At 40.3% G+C, this 15,905-nt stretch overlaps 1 protein-coding gene across 3 annotated transcripts in view; it reads right to left on the bottom strand.

The window, feature by feature from the left end:
• Nucleotides 1-5,491: 5,491 nt before the first annotated feature.
• Nucleotides 5,492-15,905, bottom strand: part of LOC101838740 (disintegrin and metalloproteinase domain-containing protein 26A-like) — a 34,359-nt gene continuing 23,945 nt past the window's right edge. The window contains exons 1-3 of one of the 3 annotated variants that reach the window (XM_040731975.1): nucleotides 9,693-9,746; nucleotides 8,150-8,234; nucleotides 5,492-7,923 (exon numbers count right to left, since the gene is read on the bottom strand). In XM_040731975.1, coding sequence (XP_040587909.1) covers nucleotides 5,647-7,755 — 2,109 coding nt within the window. In that variant the 5' untranslated portion in view covers nucleotides 7,756-7,923; nucleotides 8,150-8,234; nucleotides 9,693-9,746 and the 3' untranslated portion in view covers nucleotides 5,492-5,646. Of the gene's footprint in view, nucleotides 7,924-8,149; nucleotides 8,235-9,692; nucleotides 9,781-15,905 lie in introns of those variants that run through there. The other 2 variants (XM_040731973.1, XM_040731976.1) reach the window with 2 other exon arrangements.

The following is a 15,905-nucleotide window of genomic DNA, read 5'->3' as shown; positions in this document are numbered from 1 at the left end:
AAATGTATATATCTTCATGGTAATTATTAAAGAAAATAAAAAATAAAAATAAGAAAACCCCAAGTGAACAAACAAGCTTTTTATGAGTTATATGTCATTCTCTTTTAACTATTTTAACAAAGAGTAATCTATTGTCAATCCTACACTGGGCATTGCAATGGGTTACTCTGTTATCTATGAGAAAACAGCATGCCAAAAATGAACTTGAGAAAAGGGTTTATTTCATCTTGTAGCTTGTAGTCCACACTCCACGGAGAGTCAGACAGGAACTCAAGGCAGGGACCTGGAGGCAGGACTTGATGAAGAAGCTTTGATGGAGCACACTTGCTGACTTGTTCTTTTTAAAATTTAAGTATTTTTATTCATTTTACATACCAACCACAGTTCCCATTCTCTCTCTTCCTCTTGATCCCCCTCACGTCTCCCCTACCTCACCCCAGTCACCGAGCTATCATTCATGTGCAGAGGGCCCAGGTAGGTCACATGTAGGCTCCCCGGCTGTTGGTCCAAAGTGTTCCCTGCTTCTTAATGACTTGCTGAGCTTGCTTTCTTATAGAAATCAGGATTACCTGACCTACACATGAAAAGATCTCCCTGCAAGCTAAGGAAAGTGTGGTGATGTATTGTTTATGATTTATTAATGCTTGCCTGGAGATTCAGAAAGCAAACAGCCTCAAGCTATAGAGATCAGGCAGTGGTGGCACACACCTTTAATCCCAGGACTCAGGAGACAAAGGCAGATGGATCTCTCTGAGTTCAAGGTAACCCCGGGCTACATAAGATTGAATCAGTCTAAAGGAGTAACAGAGCTCATACCTTTAATCTCAGCACTAGAGAGAAATAAAAGATAGGATCACGGTCTTCAGTAGTCAGTATCAGAATTAGTCTGTTGCTTCACTGAGGGGAGCATAGCAGTCTGAGTGAGTCTGAGGAGCAGGGAAGTCAGGAGCAGTTTGAAGATTGCCTTTGGTCTGAGCTGAGGTAGAATTAAGAGTGACTGCTTTGCTTTTCTGATTTTCAGCTTGAAGCTTCAACCCCAATATCCATCTCTGGGTCCTTTATTTTTCAAGATATAGGAAAGTGAGTTTGTAAAGTACCTTTAGTTAGTAAAAGTCAGTAGAACTCTGGTTGGTCAGCCTTATCATAAATCAGATATGATACACTGAGTGATTTGTTATCATAGAATTTGTAATTATTTGCTTTGTGTCCCCCATTGCAGTAGAAAAGCCTCAGTGACTTGAACCAGCATGAGTGAAGCTTCAGAATTGAGAGCTTTCAATGGGGGAGAACAAGGGATAACAAAATAAACAGGACCAGAACGGAAAGCTGGGATCATGAGGACTGTAGAAGCTGATGGCTCATGCCCGCAAGTTTATTAAGCAGCATCGTTTAGTGTACTAGCTGCAGTAGGAAACATGGACAGAGTCAGCAGAAAACTGTCACAGAATGAGATAGAATCAACAGGAGGATTATCAAGCAGTGCAGTGTAAAGGCAATACAGGTTATCTCAAGTGTGTCACAGACAAGTATAGAGCAGCTTTGGGACTGATAACCACAGACTTTCAGGGGGAAAGCCCAGTTCCTAGGAACTGACTACTTTTTTCCTTTGAGGTCTTGGGACCAGCCAAGGTGGGCAAGGAAACAAAACTAAAGTTCCATTTATCTTTTCATCGGGCCTTGTAAGAAAGTGAGAAAGTCTTGGGTTGCTCTCCAGTACTTTCATGTGCCGATGAGAAGAATGTCTATGTTTTTTGGTGTTTGGGTACAATATCCTGCAGATATGTGTTAAGTCGATTTTGATGCATGTTGTCAATTAAGCTTGTTATTTCTTCGTATACTATTTCTTTTTTTCCTTTAAATTAGAAACGAGCTTGTTGTACATGTCAATCCCATTTCCCTGTCCCTCTCCCTCCCCTGCAACCCTGCCCCCTCACCCCTATAATATCTCTTTTCTGCTCCCTAGGGAGGGTGAGGCCTTCCATGGGGGATCTGCAAAGTCTATCATATCATTTGGATCAGGACCTAGGCCCTCCCTCATGTGTCTAGGTTGAGAGAATATCCCTCTATGTGAAATGGACTCTCAAAGTCCATTTGTGTACTAGGCATAAATACTGATCCACGAACAGAGGCCCCATAGATTGCCCAGACCTTCTAACTGACACCCATGTTCGGGGGGTCTGGGTGGGTCCTATGCTGGTTTCCTAGCTATCAGCCAGGGGTCTATGAGCTCCTCCTTGTTCAGATCAACTCTTTTCTGTGGGTTTTCCCAGCCTGGTCTTGACCTCTTTGCTCTTTACTCCTCCCTCTCTACAACTGGATTCCAGAGTTCAGCTCAGTGTTTAGCTGTGGGTACCTACTTCTGCTTCCTTAAGCTACTGGGTGAAGGTTCCAGGATAGCATATAAGGTAGGCATTAACCTCATTATAGGGAAAGAGCATTTAAGGTAGCCTCTCCTCTACTGCTTAGAGCATTTGTTAGCATCATCCTTGTAGATCTCTGGACATTTCCCTAGTGCCAGATTCCTCTTTAAACCTATAATGGATCCCGCTGGTATGGTATCTCTTTCATTGCCCTCCTCTATTCTTCCCCTAACTCAATCTTCCTGCTCCCTCATGTCCTCCCTGCCTTCTCCCATTCTCTTTCTCCTGACTCCCTCTCCCCTCCCCCCATGCTCCCAATTTACTCAGGTGATCTTGTCTCTTTCTCCTTCACTGGGGGACCATGTATATCTCTCTTAGGGTCCTCCTTGTTTCCTAGCTTATCTGGAGGTGTGGATTGTAGGCTAGTAATCCTTTGCTCTATGTCTAAAATTCATATATGGGTGAGTACATACCATGTTTGTCTTTTAGTGACTGGGTTACCTCACTCAGTATCATTTCTTCTAGTGCCATCCATTGGCCTGTGAATTTCAAGCTTCCATTGTTTTTGTTTTTTTTTTTCCTGCAGAGTAGCACTACATTGTGTAAATGTACCACATTTTCTTTATCTATTCTTCAGTTGAGGGACAACTAGTTGCTTCCAGGTTCTGGCTATTACAATTAGTGCTTTATAAACATAGTTGAACAGATGTCCTTGTTGTATGAATGTGCATCTTTTGGCTATATGCCTAAGAATGGAATTGCTGGATCTTGTGGTAGAGTAATTCCCATTTTCCTGAGGAACCACCATACTGATTTCCAAAGTGGCTGTCCGAGTTTCCAATCCCACCAGCAGTGGAGGAGTGTTCTGCTTTCTCCACATCCTCTCCAGCCTAAATTGTCATTGATGTTTTTTATTTTAGCCAGTGTGACAGGAGCAAGATGGTATTTCAAAGTTATATTATTCTAGATTGGCAATCCTAGCATTTTAGGACTTGGATTTCATTTGTTGGAGCTTTCCTGGCTTTTACCGTTTTTATTGAGATTTCAGCTGCAGTGCATGCAGATAGGGTAGTATTTGGCACTAAATCTATAAAGCTTGGCTACAGTAAGGTTGAGTGGTCAGATTAGCCCCAGTTACTGTTTTGAGGACAGGATCCTGTCTGCCTTTAAAATTGGGTTTTTAAAGTTTAGCACAGGATTTTAATTTCATTTCATAAGAAAATAGCATTTGCTGATATTTATTTATTTCAATACAACTTTGTGAATGTCTTCTTAATCTCATTTTATAGTCAAGAAAAGTTGACCAAGAATTGAGTGTCGGGGTCTATGATTTTCTGTTAGACATTTTAAGGAAATTATACCCAAGCTTGAATTGTCTTCCCACATTGGTAAAGGCAAGTGGGGGAATTCTGGTTTCAGCATAGGTCTAACATGGGCCACTATTCCATAATTAGAAATGTCATTGCCTGTGTTGACCAAGGCTGCTAACTGGATGGTGCAGTTCTCTACATTGGGGTTGGACATCAAAGGGAAGAAGGTATGGATAGCTGTTCAGGGTTCTGAAGGCCATTCCATGGCTTCGGGAGGCTAATCTCTATGGACAAACTTGGATGCTGAAATTCCTGGAGAACTGAGCTCATAATTACAGGTGTGATGTTTTTGCAGTTGTGCTGAATCCCTAGAGATGACAATGGTGCTATGCTACATAGACTTTTGTCACCCTGGCAAATGGAGTAGTTATCTGAGTGGAGGAAGCCTTCATAGAGAAAATGTCCCTGTAAGACTGGGCTGTAAGCCACTTTGGAAATGAATATGGAGATTCCTCAGGAAAATGGAATTCAGTCTACCGCAAGACCCAGCAGTTCCACTATTAGGCATATACCCCCAAAATTTCCCATTCACACAAGGCTGTCTGTTCCACTATGTTCATAGCAGCATTATATGTAGTATCTAGATCCTGGAAGCAACCTAAATGAACCACAACTGAAGAGTAGATAGAGAAAATGTGGTACATTTACACAATAGAGTACTACTCAGCAGAAAAAAAACCAATGGAATCCTGAAATTTGCAGGCAAATGGATGACACTAGAAGAAACCATCCTGAGTAAGGTAACCAAAACCATCCTGAGTGAGGTAACCCAGTCACAAAAAGACAAACATGGTATGAACTCACCCATATATGGATTTTAGACATGAAACAGGGGAGTGTCAGCATACAATCCCAATGCCAGATAGTCTGGGTATGAGAGAGGACCATAAGAGAGATATGCATGGTACCCCAGAGAAGGGGAATGGAACCGGATCTCCTGAGGGGAATGGGAGCATGGGAAGAGGAGAGAAGGAGCTGGGAGAAAGAGAGAGGTCGAAGAGGAGGGGAGAGGAGGACATGGGGGAGCAACAAGGTTTAATAGTGGGGAGAGTAGGGGAGGGCAGGGTGAGAGATACTATACAGAGGGAGCCACTATAGGTTTGAGGAGAGATGTGGCACTAGTGAGATTTCCAGATATCTTCCTTCAGTGATGGAAAGTGATAAGAAAGTGTAAAGCCAAATAAATACTTTCCTTTCCAAGTTTCTTTCATCATGGTGTTTCCTTACAGCAATGGGAACCCTGACTAGGACAGTTGTGCTGGGTGGTTTTGAAAACTGCTAAAAATCTCCAGCAGAGCAAGAACTACTGATAGAATTCACTTGAGCGAAGAGGCTATAGCAGCCATGATAAGAACTGAAAACATTCTCCTACATTTCCAATCCCACCCTGGCTCTCTGAGGGGCAGGTTTTTGTGGACAGGATTTTGCCATTAGGAAATAATATTTGGAGGTTTCTTCCTCTCTGTGTGACAAAGCAGAATGTTGAGGGGTAGCAGTTTAGAGCTGAGGTAAACTAAATACAAGAAAACAAATATATATGCCCATGGGTTGGGCCTAAGCTAGTGGGTGACCAGCATCAATTCAATCAAAAACAAGGCAAGAAATTGCCTAAACTAAAGAAAAGTATGAATATACTAAGACCTTGTTATTTGGTGGTGAATGTTTTTGATATTCAAACAGAACTTCTAGCCTGGGATTTCACACATGCACACACAGTGTTATTCCTATTTTCAGAAGTATACACATTAATACATAAAGGAATTCTTATAGGATACATATTTTTTATTCTTTCCTTTGTGTTTTCTTTTAGTCTTTGGCATCTTCCTCTGCAGGCAAACATTCAAGGTTGCAGTTTTGTTTTTCAGGTGAAATTTTAACACCAGATGTGGGTTCTGCTCGTGGCACTCCCTGTCATTTTAGTTTAAGGAATATTGAATCCTCTTCATTAGGCCACTTAAGCAAAGTAACAAAACCACAAAAAGAATTAAAAAAAATGCCAAATATTTACCCCGAGTGGATTTTGAGAATCTCCCTGGAGGTGGTCCACTGTCTATACTACCTCCAAAACCTCTTACCCTACAGTCTGGTGGCTCCCATCTGACATCACAATGGCAGTGATGTTTGTTGTTACAGACTCCTCTCTTATGGCAATGGGTTGCTGAACAGTTACTTAACAAAAAAGAATTATTGACACACTTCCTGTCAATGCATAAATGGTCTAGACCACAAGGAGTGCCATCTTTCACTGCCCCAATGTCAGCTTTGGTTATGCCAAAATGGTAGTCCACAGTCCAGCAGGTGACATTTTTGATGTGAGTCCAATGTACTGTTTCATGTTTTCCCGTATGGGGAAGCTCTGTTATGTTTTCACACTGAATTCGTCCACAGAGTACATCGTTGCTATTGCATTGTATGTAGTTATAGCTATTGTTACCACAATTACCAAAACGGTCACCCCGTTTGTTCAATTCCATGTAGCAAATCTCATTGGCACTCTTGGCTCCCTTGCCAAAAATTGTTTGACAATGTTTCTCATGTTTATGACATACGCTTTTATAGCAATAACCACTACCACTGCAGAGATGTCCATCCTCCACGTACACATCTTCTGGGCACTTAGCTGAAGTTCCATTGCACCACTCTGGAAGGTCACACTCATTGTTCTGCTTTCTACACACTGTGCCTGTGGGAATGAGCTTGCAATCTTTGCAACAAAGTCCAAAAGCACATTCAGCACCAGGTTTGAACGCACAGTCTGGCCTACAGCATGGGTCATTTTCACATAATTGAGGGGACCCACAGTCACACTGCTCCCCCTCCTCTACTATATTATTCCCACACCAGGTCAGGTTTGAGCCGACGACTTCCTCTGGAAAATTGTGCAAACAGGTTTTTCTGGTAATAGTGTCATAGAGATATGCATAACTGCAGTTGCTGAATCTATGGGAATTAGATTTGTGTGCGGCCATTATGCAGCTGCTTATCCCACAAGTACAATCACGGTCATCATGATGCATACCCAAATTGTGACCCATCTCATGTGCTAAAACGAATGCCAATTCTGCTATTGAATCAGATGCAAAACTGTTAACAGCACAATTATAACGTGAACAAAGTGTACCTAGATGAGCTAGCCCTAAATAGATACCATAGCCTTGCCTGGGAAAAAGATGTATGATATCATATCTAATTTGATTGCCAATGTTTCTTTGCTTCCAACTGCAGAAACTATTTAGGACACTATATATATTTTCTTCTACATTGATGTGATTTTGTTCACTCCACACTTGAAGTGTAGTTAAAATCACCTCAATATCTATTTGAAGATAATAACCATTTATTCCATTGACTATTTGCAAAATGTCATGAATACAAGTTGTGATATTATTGTTTCTATAAACATATCGTTTGTTATCTATCACCACAAAATATTCAAGATATTTGTGATGGGTCCACCAGTTCTCATATTGGCTTTGCATAAGTATGGGGTCTTTGCTTTCTTGAATCTTCTTTTGTCGTGCTATCTCCTCTTCTGTTAACGCACATCTCATAGAAAATGATTCTGAGTCCTCACTCTCTATTTTGTAAGCAAGGTGTTCAAATGTGGAAGTTGACTTCTGGGGCATGATTTCATAAACCGTGCCATTTATCTCTAACATGCCTTGCAAACCCCCCAAACAGGTATTAATAATCACCATGGAATCTGGGTCTCCATCTACATTGCCCTGGTAGTAGCAGTCAGTCTGCACAAAAGGCTGTTCAGCAAGGAGATCACCTTGGTCAGTGTAGGTTAACAGTAGGAAGTTTCTGGATATGAAGTATTTTGTGGGTTTCATGGTAATAATATGTCTCTCTCCTCCAAAGCGCAGGCTATAGGACAACCAGTCTGGAGAACTACTATGGATCCTAGTATCAGTGACCCTCAGGGGTATCACTACTTCTGGAGGGCTACTGTACTCAGCATGTGTAGTTGGAGCCCATGTGGAGAGGAAGAGCACGATCCACAGGCAGAGTTGAAGGACCATGATCCTCTCGTGGGCCAGGGCCTCACCCACAGACACTATGTCCTGTTAGAGAACAAAGGGGGATCATGAGAAGGCTTGCTCTCCTAGACCTCAGTTTGTCAGGTTGTATGCAGCACTGGCCTTTTGTAATGTGTCTTCTGGCAGAGTTGAACGATCAGAGCATCAGAACTGAAAGAAACAGGGAAAAGAGGGGCAGTCATGGCCATACATATGTCAGAAGCAAATCAGGTTAGAGAAGAAAAGAACAGAGAACAGGCTAAGTTCAATTAGTCTTTTTTTCCCAAGGGGTTTCAACACTGTGCTTGGATTATTATTTTTTAGTTGTTAGTAAAGTATACTTTGTCTCACTACAAATAGTTTCCAGGACTCTCCCAGCTCTTAGTAATATACTTACAATTTTTTGATAACTTGCTCTCATTTTCACATTGTTTCTGAATGTTCTAATTTTCAACCTTTCCTCAACACCAACTGTAGATTTCCTTAGTGGGAAATGAAATTGTCCTCGTGGGTGTGTGCGAGCGAGCGTGCACGCACACACACACACACACACACACACACACACACACACTATAAATTTTAACCCTCTTCTAACACTGTCATGCTCATTGAGTACATTTGTATGCTTCTTTCTGTCATTGCCTTGTTATTGTTGTTGGTGGCAGAAACTTCTCTCAGGTAAATTATTCTCATTTCTATTTTCCATTTTTCTTAAAATCTTACTGCATGTGACTATGTACAATAGTGTGAAGGAGAACCCTGTGTGCATGTCAATATGTGTTTTGAGGTCACAGTTGATCCTTGCTAGTGAATCCTCCTGTTTGTGCAGTTAATGCTACAGTTTAGTATTTTATTTTTTATTGATTGGTTATTTGTTTGTTTGCTTGTATTTATGTAAGCATGTGTGCATGTATGTATATTTGTGCATGTATTTGTATTTGTGTTTGTGTGAGTGTGTGTATATTCATGTGTGTGTGTCAAGAGAAGCCAATAATTAGCCTTGGGTAGCATTGCTCATCCAAATTGGCTTTTGACATAAAGTTGGTCATGGGCATCATGCTCACAAAGAGGGAAGAATGACTTGCCAGCAACCCTTAGCAACGTGCTTATCTCTGTCTCATCATTTCTGGCATTGCATACACAGGCCCTCAACCTGGCTTTTTACATAGGTTTTAGGATTTTATTTTCATGTCTGTATTCTATCAGAACATTCACTTTACCAAATGAGTGATCTCTCCTATTTGGCACCATCATCTATAGTTTGTTATCTTTTGAAAAGTTAATTAAGCAATACAAGTCATTTAAGGAGAGTAGCATGAAACCATGATTAAAACCTTGACATACTAAGTCACTATCCAAAAATACTTTGATTTAGATTTGATAATTAATATGGCAAGTATAATTCTGGTGTAGAGAAAAGGATTATTTATTGAAAATGCAGCTACCATTTTTGGTATTGCACCAAGAAAAATATGTCAGAATTAGTGACTAAAACTATAGAAGTAGACAGGTTAAAAATAAAACTTAGAGAATAATTGAGCAAGTTGAATCTTGCATTTACTAAATTACTGGAGAAAATGATTAAAGCATCCAGAACTCTAGCGAAATGATACATTTTTTTTATCCAAAATTTGGTACAACTATAACAATCTAGATTTCATGTTATCTCTAAAATATCATCTTTTACCACCAGTTTTTTCTCCCATGAGCTTCAAATCATCAATAGGTAGCCAACTTACCACCCACGCACTCTATAATGTAAGATGTATTGATTCACACTAAGAGCTCTAGAGTCTCCATCATAAAATTGAAGAGAGTGGGAATATTTAAAGGAAATTCCATCCCAAATTATGAACAATTGTCCAGGAATTAGGGGAAATATTCTTTCACCTTCTAAATATTTATACTTTTGTCTCTCCCTGAATCTTCTAAAGACTTACCATCAGGTAAAGTGATGCATGTGTTCCTATGGTCTTTCTTACAAAATATTTTTAAAACCCATCTTAAGAACAAAGATTTTTGTTTGAGAATGCTCAATGGAGTATAAATCCTTTGTTGCCTATGGAGTAAGTTCTAGATTCATGAACCTAGCAACAGGAGCCTCACATTTAACAGAACCTGGCAACTGGTAAGGTTCTTTCCAATGTTTCCTCTACCACTTCTACCAAAGTGATTTGGATTTGCTCTTCATTGTCAATAACTCTCATTTCCCTACTGTCATATGCCATGCTCCAGTATCTCTAGCATAAATCAATTCTATTTCCTAACTTACACACTGTAAAATCAGCTGAACTCTTCATTTTTGTTTATATTGTAATCATTGTTCCTATTTATTTACTTTGTATTGACTCTAATAAGGGATACTCAAAGCACTTCAAATTGTAGACAATAATTCCACTCCTTTAAAAAAATACTCTTAAGGAAATGAGTGTCTGCCATTAGTTGCATCTTCCCGTGGTCAATGACTGTCACAGGGACATAGAACATTTGCTCGTGTAGATTCATTGTCTATGTCATACAGCGGTTATTAAACTCATGCTAGAAATGAATTTAGAAGAGGTGAGGAACAGTGTAGGGTAAATTTCCTTTGCAGTGAACTAACTGATAATTGATAAAACATCAATCTGACAGCCATGCATTTCATGGGTTGATGAGAGTAAATGGTGGGAACACATTTGTTTGCTGATTAAGATTGCTAATATTTGGGACTTGGTGGCCTACCTGTGCATTTCATTGACGGTTCCATCTTTTTTATCACTATTTTCTTTGAGAATTTTATACTTTATATATTATTACATTCTTTCCTGTTCTGTGACTACTCCTAGATTCATCCCCTCTTCCCACCCACCTAAGTTCATGTTTGTTTTCTTTTTTAAAACAAAACAGCAAAAGTGAAACACAAAGAAAGTGACACTAAAAACCTTGAAGTCTGCTTTGTGCTTGCCATACTAGATGTGATCCTTGTCTGCTGTGGAGTGAGAGAGTCAGTGAGTGTGGTTGATTTACATAGTTTCACTCCATTGAAGAACATTGATTTTTTGGTGTTTCCCTGCAATTTTTGCTTCAAATAAGTACATGGCTTGGCATGTTTTATTTTTTTTACCTTTTTTTGTGAAAATTTTAATACAATATATATTGGTCATGTTTATCAGGGGTGGGACTTGGTGCTCATTTCTTATTATAGGGGTTCTGTCTGGATTGAACTTGTGCAGGCCTTTTCCTTACCATTTCTATGAGCTCATACATGTCTGTCCTGTTGTATTTGGAAAATGATGTTTCCTTGAAGTCATGTATCACCTCTGGCTTATAGAATCTTTTCTTCATGTTCACACAGTGATCTCTGATCATGTGTAACACAAAAATAAATGACCCAGAGACTGATATTTAGGTTCAAATGTCATGTTAAATATCAGAAAAGCAAAGCAGTTGGCCACTAGCTTCTTATTCTAGCTAGGGCAGAAAGGGCTGATTCATGAACACCTCACCAAGCCTCAAACTGCCATTCTCAATGTGGTTGGAGAATGATTCCTCAACTGAGAACTTGCTTCTGTTTTATATACACCCCTAATGTTGGGATTAAAGGTGTGACCTGTAATTCTCTTTTAGACTGATTCACTCTGGTGTAGATCTAAGTGTTCTTGAACTCAGAGAGATCTATCCATTCTGAATCCTCCTAGCATCTGACTACTGGGATTAAAGGTGTGTGCCTGGGGGTATCCATAGTTTGCCACTTCATCCAGGGCAGGGCCTAGACCCTCCCCCAAGAGTCCAGGGTGAGAGTGCATCTGTCATTGTTGGATGGGAGTCCAAAGTCCATTTGTATACCCGGAATAAATGCTGATCTACTATCCAAGACTAAATAGATTACCTAGGCCTCCTCACTGACACCCACATTCAGGGGGTCTTGATCAGCCTCATGCTGTATTCCCAGGCTTCAGTCTGGGAATCAAGAGGTAACCCTTGTCAGGTCAGCTGTTTCTGGGGGTTAAACCAGCCCAGTCTTAACTCCTTTGGTCACCAGTCCTCCCTCTCTGTTACTGGATTTCTTGAGTTCAGCTCCGTGCTCAGCAATGGGAGTCTGCCTCTGCTTCCATCAGCCACTGAATGAAGGTTCTGTTTCCCAGACTCTCTGGCCATGGGATTGTAGGCTGGCACTCCCCAGATCTATGCTAGAATCCATATATGAGAGAGTACATGCCATGTTTCTCTTTTTGTAACTGGGTTACCTCACTCAGCATGGTTTCTTCTAGTGCCATCCATTTGCTTGAAAATTTCAGGATTCCATTGTTTTTTTCTGCTGAATAGCACTCCATTGTGTAAATATACCACATTTTCTCTATCCACTCTTCGGTTGAGGGGCATCTAGGTTGCTTCCAAGTTCTGGCTATTAGAAATAATGCTGCTTGATCTGCTAACACTCATATTTCTGGGATCTGTTAACTAAGAAAATGCATAAATATACCATGACTTTAGTGTGTTGGTAAATGACTTGAAAAAATCATACCTGTACTTTAAATGCTTTCTGAGTGCCATTGCTTATGCTAGGCACAGGTGGAGAGAGACGCTTCCCCCCTAACTCTGGTGCTTGTTACATTATTATTTTATTTTGTTCTTTCCTTTGTTGCATTTGTTTCCCATGTTATCACACTGTTAGCTAAGAGTATAAAATAAAGGTTGTGGATCATAAAAAAAAAGAAATAATGCTGCTACGAACATAGTGGAACAGACATCCTTATTGTATGAATGGGCATCTTTTGGATATATGCCTAAGAGTGCAGTTGCTGGGTGTTGTGGTAGGTTTATTCCCATTTTTCGGAGGAATCTCCATACTGTTCCAAAGTGGCTGTACAAGTTGGCACTCCCACCAGCAATGGAGGAGTGTTCCCCTTTCACCACAACCTCTCCAGCATAAAGTGTCATTGGTGTTTTTTATTTCAGCCATTCTGACTGGAGTAAGATGGTATCTCAGAGTTGTTTTGATTTGCATTTCCCAGAGGGCTAAGAATGTTGAGCACTTTCTTAAGTGCTTCTCAGCCACTTTAGACTCCTCTATTGAGAATTCTCTATTTCTGTAGCCCACCTTTTAATTGGATCCTTTGTTGTTTTGAAGACTTGTTTCTTGGGTTCTTTGTAAATTTTGGAGATCAGCCCTCTGTCAGATGTGGGGTTAGTGAATATCTTTTCCCATTCTGTGGGCTGCATTTTTGTGTTTCTTACTGTTTCCTTTGCCTTAAAGAAGCTTCTCAGTTTCAGGAGGTCCCATTTATTAATTGTTGATCTCACTGTCTGTGCTACTGGTGTTATGTTCAGGAAGCCGTCTCCTGTACCAATTTGTTCAAGGGTACCACCCACTTTCTCTTCTAAGAGGTTCAGTGTGGCTGGATTTATGTTGAGATCTTTGATCCATTTGAACTTAGGTTTTGTGCATTGTGATAGACATGGATCTATCCGCATTCTTCTACATGCCAGCCTCCAGTTATTCCAGCATCATTTGTTAAAGATGCTTTCTATTTTCCATTGTATATTTTTAGCTTCTTTGTCAAAGTTCAGATGTTCATGCATGTATGGGTTAATGTCAGGGTGTTCAGTTCGATCGATTGGTCTACCTGCCTATTTGTGTGCCAATACCAAGCTGTTTTCAGGACTATAGCTCTATAATAGATTTTGAGGTTGGGGATGGTGATGCCTCCAGATGTTGCATTGTTGAGTAAAGTTGTTTTGCCTATCCTGGGTCTTTTGATCTCCAATGGACTTGGATAGGTAGGATCAATGTAGTAAAAATGGCAATCCTGCCAAAAGCAATCTACAGATTCAATGCAATCCCCATTAATACACCAGCACAATTCTTCACAGACCTTGAAAGAACAATAATCAATTTTATATGGAAAAGCAAACTTATTCTGAGATTGGTATTTTTTTGCCATCATTTTCTTCAATGTACCCTGTAATGTTTCCCTCTCTACTTATGAGTCCATTAAAATTGGGGTCCTTACTTTCTTTGGATGAATTGGGTGAAGGATCTGACGATTTTGCTTATCTTCTCAAAGAACCAGTTCTTATTTTTTTCCTTTTTGGAATTTTTAAATTTAAAATAGAAACCATCTTATTTTATACATCAACCCACTTGCCTCTCCCTTCCATCCTCCCATACCCCCACCAATCCCCTATCTTATCCCCTTTCTGCTCCACAGTGAGGATGAAGCCTTCCATGGGGGAATCATCAAAATCTGTCACATCATTTGGGGGCAGATCCTAGGCCTTTTCCCATGTGTATAGGCTGAGGGAGTATTGCTCTATTGGGAATGGACTCCCAAAGTCTGTTTGTACACTAGGGATAAATACTGTTCCACTACCATAGACTGCCCATGTGTCCTAACTGACACCCTCTTTTAGGTGGTCTGGTTCAGTCCTTTACTGGTTTCCCAACTGTCATTCTGGGGTCCATGAGATCCCCCTTGTTTAGGTCAGCTGTTTCTGTGAGTTTCCTCAGCCTGGTCTTGACTCATTTACTCATCACTCCTCCCTCTCTAAAACTGGATTCCAGGACTTCAGCTTAGTGCTTAGCTGTGGGTCTCTGCTTCTGCTTCCATCAGCTACTGGATGAGGGCTCTATGATGGTATATAATGTAGCCATCAATCTCATTATAGAGAATGGCATTTAGGGTACCTTCTCCACTATTAGATTCTTAGTTGGCATCATCCTTGTAGATATTTGGACATTTTCTTAGTGCTAGATGTCTCTTTAAACCTATAATGGCTTCCTCTAATTAAGGTATCTCATTTCTTTCTCTCCTCTATTTCCCCCCCCCCCCACACTCAATCTTCCTGTTCCCTCATGCCCTCCTCCCTCCTCCTCTTCTCCCCTTTTCTATCTCCTAACTCCCTCTCCTCAACCCCCCCAGTGTTCCAAATTTGCTCGGGAGATCTTGCCCCTTTCCCCTTCTTCAAGGGACCATGTCTCTCTTGAGTGTGTGGGTTAATATCAGGATTTTCAATTTGATTCCATTGGTTTATGTGTCTATTTTTGTGCCAATACCAAGCTGTTTTCAGGACTATAGCTCTATAATAGAGCTTGAAGTCAGGGATGGTGATGCCTCTGTAAGTTCCTTTATTGTACAGGGTTGTTTTGGCTATTCTGGGCCTTTCGCTTTTCCACATAAATTTGAGTATTATTCTTCCAAGGTGTGTGAAGAATTGTGCTGGGATTTTGATGATGATTGCATTGAATCTGTAGATTGCTTTTGACAAGATTGCCATTTTTACTGTATTGATCCTACCTAAAACAAAGAACATGGGAGATCTTTCCATTTTTTTATTTCTTCTTTAATTTCTTTCTTTAAAGACTCAAAGTTCTTGTGATAAATGTTTTTAACTCATTTGATTAGAGTTACCCCAAGATATTTTATGTTATTTGTGGCTATTGTAAAGGGCGATGTTTCTTTGATTTCTTTCTCAGCCCATTTATCATCTGTATATAGTAGGGGTACCGATGTTTTTATCTTCCCTTTTTTAAAAAAATCAAGTTAGAAATAAGCTTGTTTCACATGCCAATTGCAGCTCCTTCTCCCTCCCTTCCTACGCTGCCCTCCCCACCAGGCATCCCCAGTCCTGCACCCAATCTCCACCCGGATCCCCAGGGAGGGTGAGGCCCTCCATGTTGGTTTTCAAGATAGGGTTTCTCTGTATTGCTTTGGAGTTTGTCTTGGAACTCATTCTGTAGACCAGACTGGCCTCTAACTCACAGAGATCTGCCTGCATCTGCCTCTGCCTCTGGAGTGTTGGGATTAAAGGCATGAGCCACCAATGCCTGACACAAATTTGTCAGTATATTCATGATTTCATTTTGTAATGAATGTGATTAATTATTGATTATTAGGATTTGCCTTTTTGGTCATAGATTTAAAGGAAATAATACCCAAGGTTAAATTATCTTTTCATATTAGTAAATGGAAATGGTGATCCTCAGATTTCAGCATAAGAGTAGTGTTGTATATCTCCATCATTAGAAACACTCATCCTGGAACTGACCAAGCATATTGACTGGAATGTGTGGTTCTCTACACTGCAAGTAGTTATCAATTGGATGTAGGTATGAATAGTTGTTCATGGCTTTGAATCTGTTTGAGGATAATATCCAAGGCGATATTTGGTGT

This window comes from Mesocricetus auratus, unplaced genomic scaffold (assembly GCF_017639785.1).
Source record: "Mesocricetus auratus isolate SY011 unplaced genomic scaffold, BCM_Maur_2.0 Super-Scaffold_100026, whole genome shotgun sequence".
Lineage (NCBI taxonomy): Eukaryota > Metazoa > Chordata > Mammalia > Rodentia > Cricetidae > Mesocricetus > Mesocricetus auratus.
The sequence above is the reverse complement of the archived record's forward strand: the minus strand, read 5'-3'. Positions and strand labels throughout refer to the sequence as shown.